The sequence below is a fragment of the Propithecus coquereli genome, unplaced genomic scaffold, assembly GCF_000956105.1.
Source record: "Propithecus coquereli isolate 6110/MARCELLA unplaced genomic scaffold, Pcoq_1.0 Scaffold557, whole genome shotgun sequence".
Lineage (NCBI taxonomy): Eukaryota > Metazoa > Chordata > Mammalia > Primates > Indriidae > Propithecus > Propithecus coquereli.
In genome coordinates, this window is record NW_012151474.1 from 1,523,731 (window position 1) to 1,539,558 (window position 15,828).

Consider the following 15,828-nt stretch of genomic DNA (forward strand, 5'->3'; position numbering starts at 1 on the left):
GGGGCGGGGGAAACTGAGGCCGGAGTGGTGGAGGCAGGGGAAACTGAGGCTGGAGCGGTGGGGGCGGGGGAAACTGAGGCCGGAGCGGTGAGGGACGGGTTGCTGGGGGACTCCGAGGCCGCGCTGGGGTGGGGTGCAGGGGCAGCCGAGGCGGGGGCGGGGGTGTGGTCGCCGCGCAAAGGAGGGCGCAGGAATTTGCAGGAGGGGCCGGGGCGGGTGGGACCCCGCCGGCTCCTGTAGCCGCTGCAGGGACCTGGGGAAGAAGGCACTGGCGGGTTTGACCCGGGGATCCCACGGGGCGGGCTGGGAGGCCCAGCTTATCTGCAAGGCTGCGTGAGGGTCAGACCCCGAAGGCCCAGCGGAGGTGGAGCGTGCCCCTCCGGGTTGGCTTCAGCAAAGACCCTGATTAACGAGGCCCCTGCGCGTCCATTTAACTGAAAGGCTCGCCCTGGTCCCCTGAGGAGTCCTCTTTCTGCAGAGCCAGGAGCACCCGGGTCTTGTCATGTGTTCACCTTTGGGCCCTTCCCACCAGGTTTCTGGTCCCAGTTCCCCGCCTGGCCCTGGCTCCCCGACCGCTCCGGGCTCCCCGGCCCTCCCTGGCTCCCCCACCGCTCCGGGCTCCCCGGCCGCCCCTGGCTCCCCGACTCCCCCTGGCTCGCCAGCCCGCTCCTCTCTGGGCAGGAAGATACAGAAGGATGCCCTCTCAGCAGGTCAGCCGTCCAGCCTGGCAGCCTTGCAGGACAAGGTGAGGAGCTGGCCCAAGGGCACGGGGGACTGGCCATGGGGCCACTGGCTGGCCTGACAGCACCCTGGGTCCACAGGTCCCCCGGAAGGACACCATCTCTGAGCTCCAGTCATGCCTGCAGCGGGCTCGGGTGCTGGAGGCGCGGGTCCAGGCGCTGAAGGCCAGCGCCCAGAAGGATGCCGAGAGATCCGGCCCGCCGGCGGCTGAGGGCCGTCCAGAGCAGCCATGGTGAGTCCGGGTGGGTGGCCATGCAGGGGCAAGTGGGCAGAGGGCCGGGCTGCTCCTTCCAGGGAGAAGTTGGTGCAGTCGACAGAGCCCAGCCTGCTGCCCACGCACCCTAGCCCCGGCGTCCACTTGTCAGGGGTTGGTAACTGCCGCCTCGTGGGCTCTGGTGGACCCGGGGTGCTGTGGACGGCCCGTGGTCATAGGGCATTTGCTGTGCGTCCCCCGCCCTGTGCTCCTCAGAGCCAAGGCCGCCGGGCCAGGGGACCCCGGGGGCTGGAGTGTGCAGCCAGGGTCTGCGGTCGCGCCCAGGCTACTCCTGACGAGACGGCGGGTGTCGGGGGCGCCGTGAACGGCCGTGTGGGGTCTCCTCGGCCTGTGGCCTGCTCCTGGGCACAGAGGGGCGTGCGGCTGCCGCTCTTCCTGAGCCGGCTCTCTCCCCGACAGCGGCGAGCGGCTGCCCGCCTACCAGCGCTTCCATGCCCTGGCCCAGCCCGGCCCTCCGGGGCTGGTGCTGCCCTACAAGTACCAGGTGCTGGCCGAGATGTTCCGCAGCATGGACACCATCGTGGGCATGCTCTGCAACCGCGCGGAGACCGCCACCTTCGCCAAGGTCAAGCAGGGCGTCCAGGACATGACGCGCAAGTGAGTGGCCTGCGGCCGGGGCTGGGGCCGCCCGGGTTTGCTGTCGGCCCTGGCGTCCCCCTGACCTGGCGCCGCCTCCCGCAGGCGCTTTGAGGAGCGCAACGTCGGCCAGATCAAAACCGTGTATCCCACGTGCTACCGCTTCCGCCAGGAGCGCAACGTCCCCACCTTCAAGGACGGCGTCAAGAGGTCCGATTACCAGCTCACCGTCGAGCCGCTGCTAGACCAGGGTGAGCGTGCTGGGCCCGGGGCCTCGGTTTCCTCACCTGTGACCCATGCGCGTTTGAGGATAGGGGTGCGGCACTGGGCGCCGGGAACCGGGGTCACGGGCCAGGCGGCCTGGCTGGGCTCAAGCCTGGACTCTCCCCGCAGAGGCTGGCGGCGCAGCCCCCCAGCTCACGGCCTCGCGCCTCCTGCAGCGGCGGCAGGTCTTCAGGCAGCGGCTGCTCGAGCGAGCCAAGGAGCACCACAGGGTGAGTGGCGCGGCAGGCAGAGCGTGGCGAGCGCACCCGGCCCCTGCCAGACAAAGGTGGCCGCACTGCGGGCTGCCTGAGCGCTGTGCCTGTCACCCGTTCGGCGCACGCAGCACCTCTGCCACAGGCAGCCCCCACCCAGAGGCCAAGTTCTGGAGTTTTCCTCTCCCTGGTTCCCCACCGCTGTCTCACGGGTGGGGGGCGCGCCCTGTTGTTGCCCGGCTGCACGGCGGACGCAGACCCGCGCCGAGTCTGCCCTGAGCTTGGGGCTGCAGCCTCAGGCCCTGAGAAGGCCCGTGACGGCATCGAGTGGGTGCCGACCGCGGGGCCTGTGCCTTCTTCTGCTGAGCACGTGGGCACAGAGAGGTTTAGTGACATGCCCAAGGCTGTCCAGCCAGGACAGCTCAGACAGCCCATGTCTCCTATGTGTCCCGGGTCACCCAGTGGGGCCCCTGCCCACTCCCTTCTCCCACAGGCCTTCCTCGCCTCCCTGAGCCCCCCCATGGAGGTGCCCGATGACCAGCTGACCCGCTGGCACCCGCGCTTCAGTGTGGATGAGGTGCCTGACATCGAGCCGGCCGAGTTGCCCCAGCCGCCCACCACGGAGAAGCTCACCTCCGCCCAGGAGGTGCTGGCCCGGGCCCGCAGCCTGGTGTCACCCAGGGTGAGGCTGACAGGGCTCTGACCCGGCCCCTTTGCCGGGTGGGTGGGGCCAGCCTGACCCCACGGGGTGGATGTGAGGGCGGAGCCTCCACAGGGGTACCCGACACCCCGTCTAGCTTCGTGCTTGGCTGGGGGGGTCTAGAGACGAGGGGATGTGCCCGCACAGCTGCATGCGCCCACGTAGGGAGGTGCCCCCCAGCAGGCAGCACTGCGGGCCGGGACCCCGAGTCACCCAGCACAGCCTTCCTCTTGGGCCTGGAGAAACCTGGGGGCCGGGGCAGAGGGTCTAGGCAGGGGGTGAGGGGCTTCCTCTGGCAGGGCTGGGCGCACTGCCTCTTGTGACCTCCCCTCTGACCCGTCCCCCCACAGATGGAGAAGGCCTTGAGCCAGCTGGCCCTGCGCTCGGCTGAGCCCAGCAGCCCTGCCCTGCCCGCCACCCCGCCAGCCACCCCACCCACTACCCCAACCCACGCCCTGAAGGGGGTGTCCCAGGACCTGCTGGAGCGGGTGAGCCAGTGACGGGCAGCTGGGTGCCGTGGGGCTGGGTGACCCGCTGCCCACGAACCAACCTCCCGCACCCACCCCAGGTCCGGGCCAAGGAGGCACAGAAGCAGTTGGCACAGATGACGCGGCGCCCGGAGCAGGAGCTGCGGCTACAGAGGCTGGAGCGGCTGCCTGAGCTGGCCCGCGTGCTGCGCGGCGTCTTTGTGTCCGAGCGCAAGCCGGCGCTCACCATGGCGGTGGCCTGTGCCCGGATGGTGGGCAGCTACTGTGCCACCATGAGCCCCGGTAGGTGGGGTGGGCCGCGGGCTCCCCCACTGTGGTCCCGCGACCGCCTCTCCAGCCTCCCCACGGGGCGTCCACGGTGGGTTGGTTTGTTCACCAGGTGCGCACGGGGTGCCGCGTGCCCCTCGAGGGCCCCTCTGCCTGCCCCCTCCACTCCCGCAGCCTCCTGAGGCGGCTCCCCGGGCCCCCCTCACACCCCTGGCCTGTTTCCCTGCGTTCCTGGTCAGAACAGAAGCCCAGCTCCCAGAGGCTGCAGGCCCGCCGTGAGCTGTGCAATCCTGGACTCTGGCCACCAGGACAGGGATGCGGGTCCCGCAGCCGCTCGGGCCTCCTCCCGCGGGGCCTTGGCGGCAGGTCCCCTACCGGGCTCCCCTGCCACCGCTACACTCCTCCAGTCCTCAAGGACACAGACAGCGACCGCAGGCTTGGCCTCTGCTCAGACCCCTCAGCCCCGAGGCCCGCAGACAGGGTGTAACGCCCCCGCCCTGAGGCAGACAGTGCCCGCGGGTGGGGGGCTGGGCCGGGTCGCACCAGCGCTGCGCAGGGGAGATGGGGAAGCCTCACCTCCTCGCCCCCTCTCTCCGCAGGGGAGATGGAGAAGCACCTGCTGCTCCTGTGCGAGCTGCTGCCCGACTGGCTCAGCCTCCACCACGTTCGCTCCGACACCTACATCAAGCTGGACAAGGCCGCCGACCTGGCCAGCGTCACCGCACGCCTGGCCCTCCGCGCCCGCGCCGAGGGGCTGTGAGTCCAGCGGCTGCTGCAGAGCATGTGGGCTGGGGACACACTGGTCTGGGCCACTGCGCTTGTTTTATTCCTTATATGAACTCGACGCACTTTGGTCTTCTCTTCCTGGGGGTCTCCTGACGGTGGGTGGTGGGTCTGTGTTGTTGGTCTCGGGTACGGTGTGTTGATATTAAACCGGTTTCTGTATGCAGTTCAGCCTTCGTAGCTGTTGACACCACTTGTCAGGGACGTGGGGCTGGGCAGGGTCGGGGAGTGTGGTTGACAGAGCGCCACCCCCAAGACATGTCCCCCATCTTAATCCTGGAACCTGTGAACACGTGACCTCACAGCAGAGGAACTGATCACGCCAGGAGTTTGGAGATGACGTTAGGGTTAGGGCCCGCGTGGGCCCAGTGTCATCACAGGGTCCTTCTTGGAGACCAGAGGCAGAGGGAGGTGCCACCCTGCCAGGGAGTGCCGGCAGCCCTGGGAGACAAGGGGAGATGCCCCTTGGACCGCCCAGAAGGACCCAGCCTGCCAACACCTTGATCTCTGTACTTCTGACCTTTGTGACTCTTAAGATAATTTTTTTTTTTTTTTTTGAGACAGTCTCACTCTGTTGCCCAGGCTAGAGTGCCGTGGCGTCAGCCTCGCTCACAGCAACCTCCAGCTCCTGGGTTCAAGTGATTCTTCTTTCTCAGCCTCCCGAGTACCTGGGACTACAGGCATGTGCCACCATTTTTCTATATATTTTTAGTTATCCAGCTAATTTCTTTCTATTATTACCAGAGACGGGGTCTCACTCTTTTTCAGGCTGGTCTTGAACTCTGACCTTGAGCAATCCACCCTTCTCGGCCTCCCAGAGAACTAGGATTACAGGTGTGTGCCACCGCGCCCGGCCGACTCTAAGATAATTAAGTTGCGCTTAAGTCATTGAGTTTGTGGCAACTGAAAACCAACGCAGGTAGCACCTGCCGCCTCATGGCTGTGACTCCTGCACATGGGCCCCTCGCCACCCACACGGCCCGTTCCCACCTGAGTGGAGGTCACAGCCCGTGAGGAGAGAACCGCAGTGAGCGCTGCGCACCCTGCCCAGTCTGGGCACTGCTGCCACCCACTGCACCTGGAAGGCTGAGGCGCTGGCCTTGGGTCCCAGGGCTCCTGTCCTGGGCGACAGCATGACAGGAGACACTGTGTGTAGCAGAGACGTTTACTCGTGTTCTCTTGCTGAGTTTTTAACTGGACACAGGCCGCACACAGGGTTGTGCCCCAGGGCGCCTGCTCCAGGCTTTGGCACTTCCAGGAGGGCCCCGGGGCACTGGGGTGTCACCCGGCAGCCAGTGGCTGTGGTGCCCAGCAAAGGTCACTTTGGTGGCTCCGGGATGACACTTTCCCGGCTGAAGGGGGGCTGGCAGGCCACGGGGTCACTCGAACTGCAGGAGGGAGAAGAAGGGCACTGGCCCCAGCTTCTCGCGGCCTCGCAGGGAGGTGAGCTCCACCAGGGTCACGCACTCCAGCACCTCGGCCTGCAGCTGGCCCAGCAGCTCGCAGGCAGCTCGCATGGTTCCTGCGGGACGGGGGCGGGCGGGGCCCCTGGCTGTAGCTGGGCTGCAGGGCCCGCGCTCCGGGCCAGCCCCAGGTGAGGCTGTGACTGCAGAGCCCCCACCCCGCGTGGAGAGGCGCCCTCCCTCCCCCAGCACCCGGAGCCTCAGCTGTGTGCTGGGCGAGACCCTCACCGCCAGTGGCCAGCAGGTCGTCCACGACCACCACCTTCTGCCCGGGCTCCAGGGCGTCTGTCTGGATCTCCAGCTCAGCCTGCGGGCAGGAAGCCGGTGCGGCCTCAGTCTCCCACGGAGAGGGGCCGGCCTCGTGTGCAGAGCCTGGGAGCTGACAAGTGGCCACCACCGCCCGTCCCAACCCCTCTGAGCTCCACGGGCGCTGTTACCCCCCCAGCTGCCTGGGAACGGAGGGGCCCGCCCGCCGCTCACCGTCCCGTATTCCAGCGAGTACGAGGCTCTCACGGTGGGGCCCGGCAGCTTCCCGCGCTTGCGGATGGGCACGAAGCCCAGGCCCAGCTCCTGCGACAGGCACGGCCCGAACAGGAAACCCCGCGAGTCCAGGCCTGTGGGAGAGCAGGGGGCGGGTGGCCGCGGTGACGGGGAATGGCGGTCGCCGAGCGGTCCCGAGGGGCCCGGGCCCGCCGCCCCGCTCACCCGCTACGTAGTCGATGCGGTCGCCGAGCGCCGCCCGCAGGTGCCGCGCCAGGAGGCGGATGGAGGCGCGGAAGGCGGCGGGGTCCTTCAGCAGCGGCGACACGTCCCTGCGCGGGGACAGCGTGGTGAGCGCGCCGCGGGCGGGCAGAGCAGGGCAGGGCAGGGGCCGGGCCGCGCTCGCACCTGAACAGCACGCCGGGCGAGGGGAAGTCGGGGAAGAGGCGGATCCGCTGCGCCAGCAGCTCCAGCTCGGACCGCTCGGGCTCCGCCATGGCCGCGTGTGACGCGCCGGGGACGCGGGCGCGCATGCGCGGGGCGGGGGCGGGGCGTCCGCGGGAAGGGGCGGGGCCCGCCTCCGTCTCCGGGAAGTATTACCGTACTTCGTCGATTCTAGGCGCCCCGAGTTTTTGGCGCGCTCGGATTCCCTGCACCGCTGAACAGACGCGTCCCCCTCTCAGGCACGGGGATCCGGACAGAGGCGCGAATCGTGGCGCCCTCCTCGCTGCGGGCCAGGTGGTCGCGTCCGGCCTGCCCAGGCCCAGGCCCGTTGCGGGCTGAGCCGCGGTGCGAGGGAGGTGGGAGCGGGCTCAGTCCTAGTCCTGACCCGGAGTCTCCCCGCCCCAGCCGGGCCGGAGCCCTGGCGGCGTCGCCCTCCATCCGCGCCCCAGAGGCCCAGTACCCCGGGACTCCCCGAGGCACAACTTCCCCGACGCACAATCTCGCTTTTTAAAAACCAAGACAGCAGAGCTAGACGCCCCATTCCTTTATTCCGCGGCCCTTTTCCTCACCACTTCCAGCCTGGGCGCGGGAGCCCCACGGACCGAGACTCGCTCCACGCAGGCCGGGCAGCGCTGCAGGCCGTCTCCAGCTCTCCGGGGCCAGCGAGGGGCTGTCCCCGCGTCTGGACACGCCGCGTGCTGAGGCAGCAGTGACACCAGCTGTCCCCAGCAGCGGGGAGCGTGTGGGCCGTCCCTCATTGTCAGGGCCCCAGGTCAGGAGGCCTTCTCCGCCCCCACGCCCTCCTGTCACAGCCCCAGCTCCGGGGAGCAGGGAGAAGGGGACCCTGGAGAGTGTGGGGTGGGTGGTGCTGGGGGGCAGGAGTGGCCCTCGCCAGCACTGAGGGCTCAGCACAGGATGGGCGCTGTCACCTTCAGCACCAGGGCCGTGAGTCCCACCCCCAGGGCCTGGAGTGGTGTGCCAGCCACACCCGGGACAAGGCCAGCCAGGGGGGAGACATGAGACCGCGGGGCTGGGGGCTGGGGCCTGGGGCCTGGGGCCTGGGGCCTGTGGGTTGGGCGAGCAGAGCCAGGGCAGGTGTAGCTGTGCAGGTCCCGCTGCTGGCCGCAGTGCCGTCTGGCGCAGGCAGGGACAAAGGCCCTTGGGACTTTCCCAACTGGAGCCCTGTGGCCAGAGCCTTCCTGCCCCCAGGCACTTGCAGGGCCAACTGCAGATCCCTGGGTCCAAGCAGACCTAGTGGGGCCAAGAGCACTTCTCCGGGGCAGGCTCCGGCGGCGTCAGACACTTGCCCAACTTCTCACAGCCTGGGGGCGCCCAGTTCTGGGGAATGAGAATTGAGGACAGGAACATGCGGTTACTCCAAGCACTTCCAGACGCTTGTCCCGCCCAGGCCAGACCCCCGGCCGGACTGGCCGCAGTGAGGAGACAATGTCTGTGTCCACCTCCCTCATCACCAGGAGTCTTGGGAACTTGGGGAGCGGCGCCTTCCTGTCCGGCCCCGCTGGCCCCTGAGGAGGCTGGGGCTGGCCAGGACCAGCGGAAGGATCAGGGTGTGGGTGGCCACGGCGGGAACACGCTACAGCTGCCCTTGTCCCAGCCACGTGTCCAAGTAGAGGAAACCAGTCAGGGACCTCCACACACCCAGCTGTGCCAGGGAAGGCTACAGCCTCGCGCTCCGGCCGGCGGCCTGGGTTTCCAAGGGAAGAGCAGCTGCAGCCCTCGGTGGGGCCCGGACCTGCTTTGCGTGAGCAAGCTCTTCCTTGCATCTGCGCGGGAGACTCGTGCCCCGCAGAGGAGACCTGCCGGGCTGCTGGGACCTCACCCAGGCCCCAGCCGTGCCGTGGAGGGAGACCCAGGTGGCCGAAGGGCCCTTCCTTGGGACAGACCTCAGATTCCGGTGTTATGTGAATCAGAGCAGCGATGACACTGTCCCCCACATGGTGTCGGGCACATGGTGTGAGCAGCCCCGCCCAGTGGTCTCACAGGCCTGGCTGCTGGCTTGAGCACTCGGTTTGGATGAGGAAGCTGCTCCCAGCCTTGAGGGACAGCAGAGGAGGAGGCAGGGCGTGACACTGAATCTGAATCCCCCCCAACCGGCTTTCTTGAAGGCTGCTCAGTGTCTGGTGGCAGTGGGACAGGTGGCCGTGGCTCAGGGGTGGGGACAGGCCACATGGGGACTGAGTCTCGTCTCGGATACCCAGAGGGGTCCCACTGAGCCCTCACCTCACTGGTCTGGAAATTCGGGGAAGCAGAGCTGAGTGCAGGGTCCTGGGGAGAGGGCGGGGGGCGGGGAGAGGAGAGGGGCCTGTGCCGCGCACGCGTGTGAGTCCGTGCGGCTCCCGGTGGAGTCCGGGCCCCACCCCGCGGCTGGTCCCAGAGTGTCTCAGCGGCTCGCTGGGTCCTGCTCCAGAGTGTGGGGTGCAGCCGGTCGCGGCAATCCCCCCGCCGCCCAGGAGGTGGCGGCACCAGCTGTGTGCCAGTCCCTAAGCCGACTGTCATCGCCACAGCTGGGCAGTGGCCGCCACCTGGAGATGGCCTGTCCCCGGGTACGGGCACAGGGTCCTCTGCCCGGGGATGGCATTGTGCCTGAAGAGCAGACCAGGCTCCGCCAGGGCTGGGGGTCCTCGGGAGACCTCAGTGGTCCCGAGACAGGGACCCGCTCTCCCCACACGAGTGCAGAGGCCAGAACGCCAGCTGCCCGGCGTCCCTGTGAGGGAAGGGCTGAACGTCTTCCATGGTGAGACCGGGAAGACAGGCACCAGTGTGGGGACAGCAACCAGGCGCCCAGCTGAGGCGGCCCTGCCCAGCCCAGTCCTAAATGGCGCCCACAGGGCAGGCCATCCCTGAGGCCTTGGACAAGGCCATTGCCCTCAGTGGTCCCCACTGCTTGGAGAACCCTTGTGGACACCCTGTGCAGTGTGTCCCCTGGCCGCGTGACGGGCACTCTGCGTGCTCACAGCAACCGCCTTCCCCGGGGCGCCAGCCTTCTGGCGGCCGCGGCCACCTCCACAGCTTGCCAGGCGGCCGCGGCGTCCCCAACGCCGGCTGCTCAGAGAAGACAGCAACAGGCGCCAAGTGGCTCCTACAGCTGCAGTCTGGTCTGACCCTGACCCTGACCCTGGGACGGGATGTTAAGCCACGGAAAGAGCCCACAGTTGACTGTCTGCAGATGGCCAAGACGACGCCATCCCCAGAGCAGCCCTGAATGCCGACTCCAGCACCCAGGGGCTGCGGGTGGCCGTGCCTGCGTGTGTGGAATGGGGTGAGTGGGGCGAGGGCCTGGGGGCTGGGTGCAGCCATCTCAGCTGCGCTCTGCCGGGGCACCCAGGAGCAAGGCCACGCACACGCGTTACCGTCTCTGTCAGGCAGAGCGAGGGCCACGCGGGTACGACCCGTCAGAGATGCCATCAAAGCCTGTCCCTGTCAGGAGGCTATCCCTGTGCTGAGAAGTGGCCGCCGGTGGCCGCCGCACACCCAGGAGGCATAGTGGGACTGAGCCAGGCAGGCCCTGGGGCCACCACCACCCACAGGGAAGCACCACACACCTGCTTGGCGCCCACCTCCAGCAGGATAGAGCTTGGGGGTGCAGGAGCCATCGTGGGACCCCCAGGCCAGCAAGGAGATGCAACCCCACGTGTGGGCCGCGGGTCAGGGGCGCCTGGACCCTCAGCTCTGTGCTGACCCTCCCTGGCTCCTCAGGGAGGAGGGCAGGGACATTCAACGGGACAGACTGTGGCTGCACCTGTCCTGGGACCTGTGGGCCCCGGCGTGGTGTTCCCTGGGCCGTGGGTGATGCCTGGGGCGCTGGGCTGCAGCCCTAGACGGCCGCGTTGCGAGGAGGTGAGTGGTGCTCGGGGACAGAAGCCCAGCGTGGTGGCCGCAGCCCAGACACGGCTCCCGAGGACAAGCCACTCACCATGACCGCCCGATCGCACATGTTGAGCTGGGGCTGACCGGGGACCAAGGCCCCCTGGTGCTGCCGGACAACGGGGCTGATCCTGCCAAGGGCGTCCAGGTACTCGGCGCTGTCAAAGCTGGAGGGAGAGAGAGCACGAGCGCCCGGTCATGCCGCCGTGGTCTCCTGGGCTGGCAGCACAGGAGGGCCGGGAGGGGCTGGGCCTGGAAAGGCGGAGGGACGAGCTGGTCGCTGTGTCCGCTGGGCGGCCAACGGTGCATGATCTGCTCCTCACGGGCCAGGGATGCCGACTCTCCTGGAAGCGGGACGTGGCCTGCGGGACCCTCATGGTGGCTGCGGCTGGGTGGCGGCCCTCCCCGATGGTGCCAGCACCGGCCCGGCCCAGCAGCCTCCTGGTGGAGCCCGGCCCCTCTGCCCTGACACCCACAGACTGAGAAGCAGCTTTTAGCACCAGAACCTCCCCTACAGACGGAGTTTGACGTGGAAGCGACGTTCGGTGCACATAGGAACGTGCGTCCTCATCCTCTCCTGCTCTCGCTGGCCCGGCCTGTTGAGGGGACTTCTGGGTGCGCCCGGGGTGTGTGGAGCCCTGACCCGTCCCTCACAGCTCCTGGCTCTGCCGCGCAGGCCCCCTGGTCTCATGGTGCACTTTCAACCCAGAGGAGGGTCTCGGGCGCGTTTGCGTCTCTGCAGGACTCTGTGGGCAGGTGCACTTGCGCCAGCCCCACCTGCCCCCGCGTCCTCCCGATGGCCAGGGCTCCCTCCAAAGCACACGTGTGTCCGCGTCTGAGGAGCGGCCAAGGGCAGGTGGCCACACCGGAGCATCTGGCCTGGGACAGCGCCCTCCTCGTGCCTGCTGGCCCGGGATGCTCTGCCGTGTCTGCGGGGAGGAGGGCAGCCGGGAGACAGCAGGTGGGAGCGGCCACAGGGAGCCCCCTGGGGACCAGATGAGCCAATGCCAGTGGGCGGTGCAAATCCACGCTTTGACCTTGGGCTGGTCCCTGGGGGCCGCGGGCCTCGGGGGAGGGTGCGGGGTGGCTGCATGCCCTGCGTGGTGGGGCTGCGGTCTGCTCACGTGGCCAACAGCGTCTCACAGCCGGGGCTGTTGCTCCACAGTGACTTCCGCAGGCGGCACATCCAGGTTGTCCCTCCAGCCCCGCGGTTTGTGGTGACCCAGAGGTGTCCCCAGTGCCACGGGAAAGTCACAGGGGCTGGATCCCCTGAGGCTGCTGCAACAATGACCACAGCTGACATTTGTCCTCTCCAGGGCCGGAGATCAAGATGTGGCAGTGGCAGCTCCCTGTCGCCTCTTCCAGCTCCGGTGGCTGCTCACTCATGTGGCCGCTCACTCATGTGGCCGCTCGCTCACGTGGCCTCTGCCTCCTCTCTGGACTTAGGGCCCTGTCATTGCATTTAGGCCCGTCCTGCCCCAGGGTGATCTCGTTCCCACCCGAGTATTAACTGCGCCGGCAAAGAGCCTGTCTCCTATCAGCGCACGCGGTCAGGTGCCAGCAGCGCCTGGGCCTGGCGGACGCTGCTCCGTCTGAGACGTCTCTGCATTTGCTCCCAAAGTCACCGTCCTGGGCTTCTGAGTCAGACGATGTTCCCGTGGGACAGGAGGGGCCCGAGGGGTCCCGGGTGGCACGACAGGAGCCTCAGGGTGGGCCTTGGCGGCGGCACTGCCACCCGTGTCCGTGTGGGTCTCCGCTGCTCCCTCATCAGCTCCGTGCAAACCAAGGCCGTCTGCGAGCAGAGCGGGGGCCGAGCTCCGACCTCAGGCCTGGCTTCCCCCTGGGCGGCCACTCCCTGCCGGCCTCGGTTTCCCCAGACCCCGCCTGACGGGGCAGAACGCGGACAGCGTCTGTGGCACACGAGACCCCGGTGAGCTGGAGGAGCCCCCGGGCAGAGAAGGCAGGTGGGAGGGGGACCGGGGGCTGTGGGGTCTCTGTGTGGCTCCTAAGGAATTGCCAACGGGGATCTGGGTTTGGCGGAAAATGCCAGATTCACTCCGAGATGAGAAAAATAGCTGTGTCGGCAGCAGCCTGCGCCCAGCTGAGCCCCATGGGCGCCCCCCACCCCCACCGCACCCCGACTCACCGGAGCGGGAACCTCTCCCCCGGGTCCCGGCCCAGGTGGAAGATTAGGGGCAGCTCCGTGTGCTCCTCCTGGGTGTGCGTCGTTACTCCGGAGACGTTCTGGCCGGGGCAGAAGTCCACGCCCTGCAGGGAGGCGGGAGGGAAGGTGAGTGAGGCCCTGGGGACCCCAGGGCAGCCCTGTGAGGTGTCCCCCTTGCGCCGGCCGCCACAGGGTGCAGGGTGTTGCGGGAAGGAGCACAGGCAGGCGGGAGCTCTTAGGCCGCCTGGCGGGGGCGGAGCTTCCCCACCGTCCACGGCCCCAGAGGGGTGCGGGTGGGGGCAGATGAGCGTCTTTAAAATATTTTAGCCAATCACATATCTTGATGCCGCTAGTGTCACAGACAAAAGCGCTGTCTGCCGATGGGGAGAGGAAGACCGCGACAGCACTGTTCCCGGAAGGCATCTGGAAGGTGAGGGGACCCCAAGGCCTGAAGCCCCCGGGAAACACGACGCCAGGAGCCGACATGGGACCCAAGTACCCGCCAGCCGGCTCGAGCGGCGGCGAGGGCCTAAAAATAACCACGGTCAGGGGACGAGCAAATTCACACCTAACGGGTACGACGCACACTGCCTGGGGGATGGGCACGCTTGTAACTTTGACTCAAACTGTACAAAAGCAATTTCTGCAACCAAAACGCCTGTGCTCCCGTAATACTCTGAAGTAAAAGAAAATAAAAAATGTAAAAAAATAAATAACCATGATCAATAGTCAACAAAACAAAGAAGAGCGGGAAGGTGGGTAACACGCTAACACTCCTTTCAAGACCCAGGTACGCGTGGCACAGTGCCAGGCCTCGGTGCCCTCCGGGGACTCTGACACCCACTGTCAGTGGGCTGGGGGGTCACATGAGGCCTGAGCTCTGTCCCAGGCTGCCCCGTGTCCCGCATGTCTCGAGGGACAGCTGTCCACTTATCTGCCCTGAGCCGTGGACTCCTGAGTTGTGGCTGCAGAGGAGGGGCTGTGTTCTGAGTGGCTCCGGGCAGCCAGCAGTGGGCACCAAAGTGGTCCAAAGTGGGTGACCTTTTGGCCCTGGAGAGTGGACCAGCTGGGGAACAACGCGAGCTGGCGGCAGGGACACAACCACATTCAGCGCAGAGGCGCGGCGCAGTTAGCGGGAAGGACGCAAGTCTAGACAGACGACTCAGACCACAGTTTGGATGCAAATCAAATGAGCCGCTTAATCAAGACCCCGCTAATCGGGGTCGTGGGCGGGGGGAGGGCGAGGCCGTGGTGGAGGCCCAGGCGCCCTGCGGAGCAGTGTCAGGGGCGGCAGCAGCAGGACCGCTTGACCCCGTGCAGGTGGCGTTGCCCCCTCCAGCCCTCGGAGGCACCAGGGGTGGGGTGGGGGAAGGACACTGACGGCCATGTCCCTGTCACCTCCAGCCTGGCGGGGTCATGTGACCTGGGCCCAGCTGGGCCCACCCTGCAGGGCTCCTTCCCTGAGGTCAGGGTGGCCCGAGGGGGTGGGGCCTCCTGAAGGGCGTGTCCAGCCCTGGGCTGTTCCTGTAGACACATTCGGGGCACAGAGAGGCGCCTCCCCATCCCCATCCCCGGCCTGTGCCCACCTGAGGCGGCAGCAGAGCCCTGCCTGGCTCCCCGGCTTCGGGCCCCCCCAGGATGCTGCTCCACGGGGTCCGCCCCGCCTGCGCCCTGAACCCCGTACCCGTCTGAACTCCTCCCAGGAGTTGGTCCAAGTCCAGAAGTGAGCCTTGTACTGGCCGAGAGTGACCGCCATCAGCGTGTTGCCACGGTAATAGAATATTGGCCTGTCAGGGGAAGGGAGCGGAGGGTCGTGTAACGGCGGGAGCTGCGCCAGTCCATGTGCGGGAGCTGCTTGCGCTGCCAGCTGAGGCTCAGTTGAGGTTACAGGCTCCCGTCAGACTCGCGCTGGGGGCAGATCATGCACAAGGTGGCAGGTCCAGAGGGTGCCGGGGGCCCGGGGGGTCCAGGTGGGCCTGTGGGACCTGCTGCAGCCGTGGGGGCCGGGACGGAGCCGGCACATCCTCTGCCCAGCAGTGGCTGGACTTGGGCCGGGTTTCCAGAGGACAAATGGCAAATCCTCCCGCAGCCAGGGCCACGCGCAGACGGCACCCCCACGCGGCCCCGCCTCCTGTGGCTATGCGGCTTTTACGGCCCGTACCCCTCAGAGCCGCCCAGGAAACTTGGTTGGTTTGGGCAAAACGGTGGCCGGTCTCAGGTGGGAAGAAACGGACTTTGGACACCAAGGATGCGGCACGAGGTGAGTGTCGGAGGGGCAGGGATTTGGGGGCAGAGACACAGGCAGCGAGTGTCCTGTCCTCCCTGCCCCGGCTGCGTGACGCCCTCCAGAGGGACAGGGCGCCCCTGTGCCCAGAACCCCCCAGCCCCTCCCCACGAGCGGGGTCCAGGGCCCCCTGGCCACAAGCCCCCCCGATCTCCCCATCAGCCCGTCCCGAGCGCGAGCCCCGCTGTGTTGGGCCTGGGAGCCTCGGCCTGGCCAGTGGCTACAGGCCCCGTTGCCTGGTGAGGGGGACAGCTGGGGCGGGGCGTCCGTCCACACCAACCTGTCAGTCAGCCGGCCCTGCAGCATGGCGGGGAGGAGGTCGAGCCCGTCGATGGCCCTGTCGCCGGGTGGCTTCAGGCCCGCGAGGGACAGGCTGGTGGTGAAGAGGTCCATGACGCTGCCCAGCTGGTAGCTCACCTGGAAGGGACGTGGCAGTGACCCATGTGGGGGCTGAGTCCCCAGGGCGGGAGCACCTGCTGCCCGCCTGGGTCTGCAGACGCGCACACGCGCAGGAGCACAGGCCCCGCTCGCAGGGGCACTCGAGCCAGGCCACACCCTCGCTCCAAGGACCAAGGAGGACGGTGACAGGCGCGTCACAAACGTTGGTCTTGACGCGTTTGTCTACGGGGGTCTGAACCAGGCACCCCGTTACAGAAGACCCCCCAGGGTGGATTCTTGGCCGAGGGGCGGCCTGCCCAGGACTACGCGGCCAGCTGGGGACGGCAGCGGGACACACCTTGCCTTCCCCGGCAGCACCAGAGACAGACGTCAATGACACTGTCAGGCTGCTGTTCTCTTGAGAG

The 15,828-nt window shown here is 67.7% G+C and overlaps 3 protein-coding genes across 3 annotated transcripts in view; 1 reads left to right on the top strand and 2 right to left on the bottom strand.

Annotated features, from left to right (window-relative positions):
• The window catches only part of CDT1 (chromatin licensing and DNA replication factor 1), a 26,683-nt gene extending 22,401 nt beyond the window's left edge, over positions 1 to 4,282 (top strand). The window contains exons 6-14 of the mRNA XM_012657668.1: positions 533 to 745; positions 822 to 973; positions 1,415 to 1,612; positions 1,697 to 1,842; positions 1,985 to 2,085; positions 2,561 to 2,749; positions 3,118 to 3,255; positions 3,336 to 3,537; positions 4,122 to 4,282. Coding sequence (XP_012513122.1) covers positions 533 to 745; positions 822 to 973; positions 1,415 to 1,612; positions 1,697 to 1,842; positions 1,985 to 2,085; positions 2,561 to 2,749; positions 3,118 to 3,255; positions 3,336 to 3,537; positions 4,122 to 4,282 — 1,500 coding nt within the window. The remainder of the gene's footprint in view (positions 1 to 532; positions 746 to 821; positions 974 to 1,414; positions 1,613 to 1,696; positions 1,843 to 1,984; positions 2,086 to 2,560; positions 2,750 to 3,117; positions 3,256 to 3,335; positions 3,538 to 4,121) is intronic.
• Positions 4,283 to 5,460: 1,178 nt separating this feature from the next.
• On the bottom strand, positions 5,461 to 6,762 carry APRT (adenine phosphoribosyltransferase). The gene is made up of 5 exons (XM_012657683.1): positions 6,657 to 6,762; positions 6,474 to 6,580; positions 6,249 to 6,382; positions 5,997 to 6,075; positions 5,461 to 5,827 (listed from the first exon to the last, which is right to left on the bottom strand). Exons 1-5 carry the CDS (start codon positions 6,743 to 6,745, stop codon positions 5,685 to 5,687), a joined length of 552 nt encoding a protein of 183 aa, XP_012513137.1. The 5' UTR covers positions 6,746 to 6,762; the 3' UTR covers positions 5,461 to 5,684.
• Positions 6,763 to 7,736: 974 nt separating this feature from the next.
• Positions 7,737 to 15,828, bottom strand: part of GALNS (galactosamine (N-acetyl)-6-sulfatase) — a 17,591-nt gene continuing 9,499 nt past the window's right edge. The window contains exons 10-15 of the mRNA XM_012657687.1: positions 15,544 to 15,559; positions 15,306 to 15,442; positions 14,426 to 14,528; positions 12,724 to 12,845; positions 10,627 to 10,744; positions 7,737 to 8,030 (exon numbers count right to left, since the gene is read on the bottom strand). Coding sequence (XP_012513141.1) covers positions 7,944 to 8,030; positions 10,627 to 10,744; positions 12,724 to 12,845; positions 14,426 to 14,528; positions 15,306 to 15,442; positions 15,544 to 15,559 — 583 coding nt within the window. The 3' untranslated portion in view covers positions 7,737 to 7,943. The remainder of the gene's footprint in view (positions 8,031 to 10,626; positions 10,745 to 12,723; positions 12,846 to 14,425; positions 14,529 to 15,305; positions 15,443 to 15,543; positions 15,560 to 15,828) is intronic.

Excerpts from the sequence above, each read along its gene's own strand:
- APRT (XM_012657683.1), bottom strand. The coding sequence starts at position 6,745 with ATGGCGGAGCCCGAGCGGTCCGAGCTGGAGCTGCTGGCGCAGCGGATC. Across the intron at positions 6,581-6,656 it reads TCGCCCGGCGTGCTGTTCAG|GGACGTGTCGCCGCTGCTGA; the intron begins GTGCGAGCGCGG and ends GTCCCCGCGCAG. Across the intron at positions 6,383-6,473 it reads CCGCATCGACTACGTAGCGG|GCCTGGACTCGCGGGGTTTC; the intron begins GTGAGCGGGGCG and ends GCTCTCCCACAG.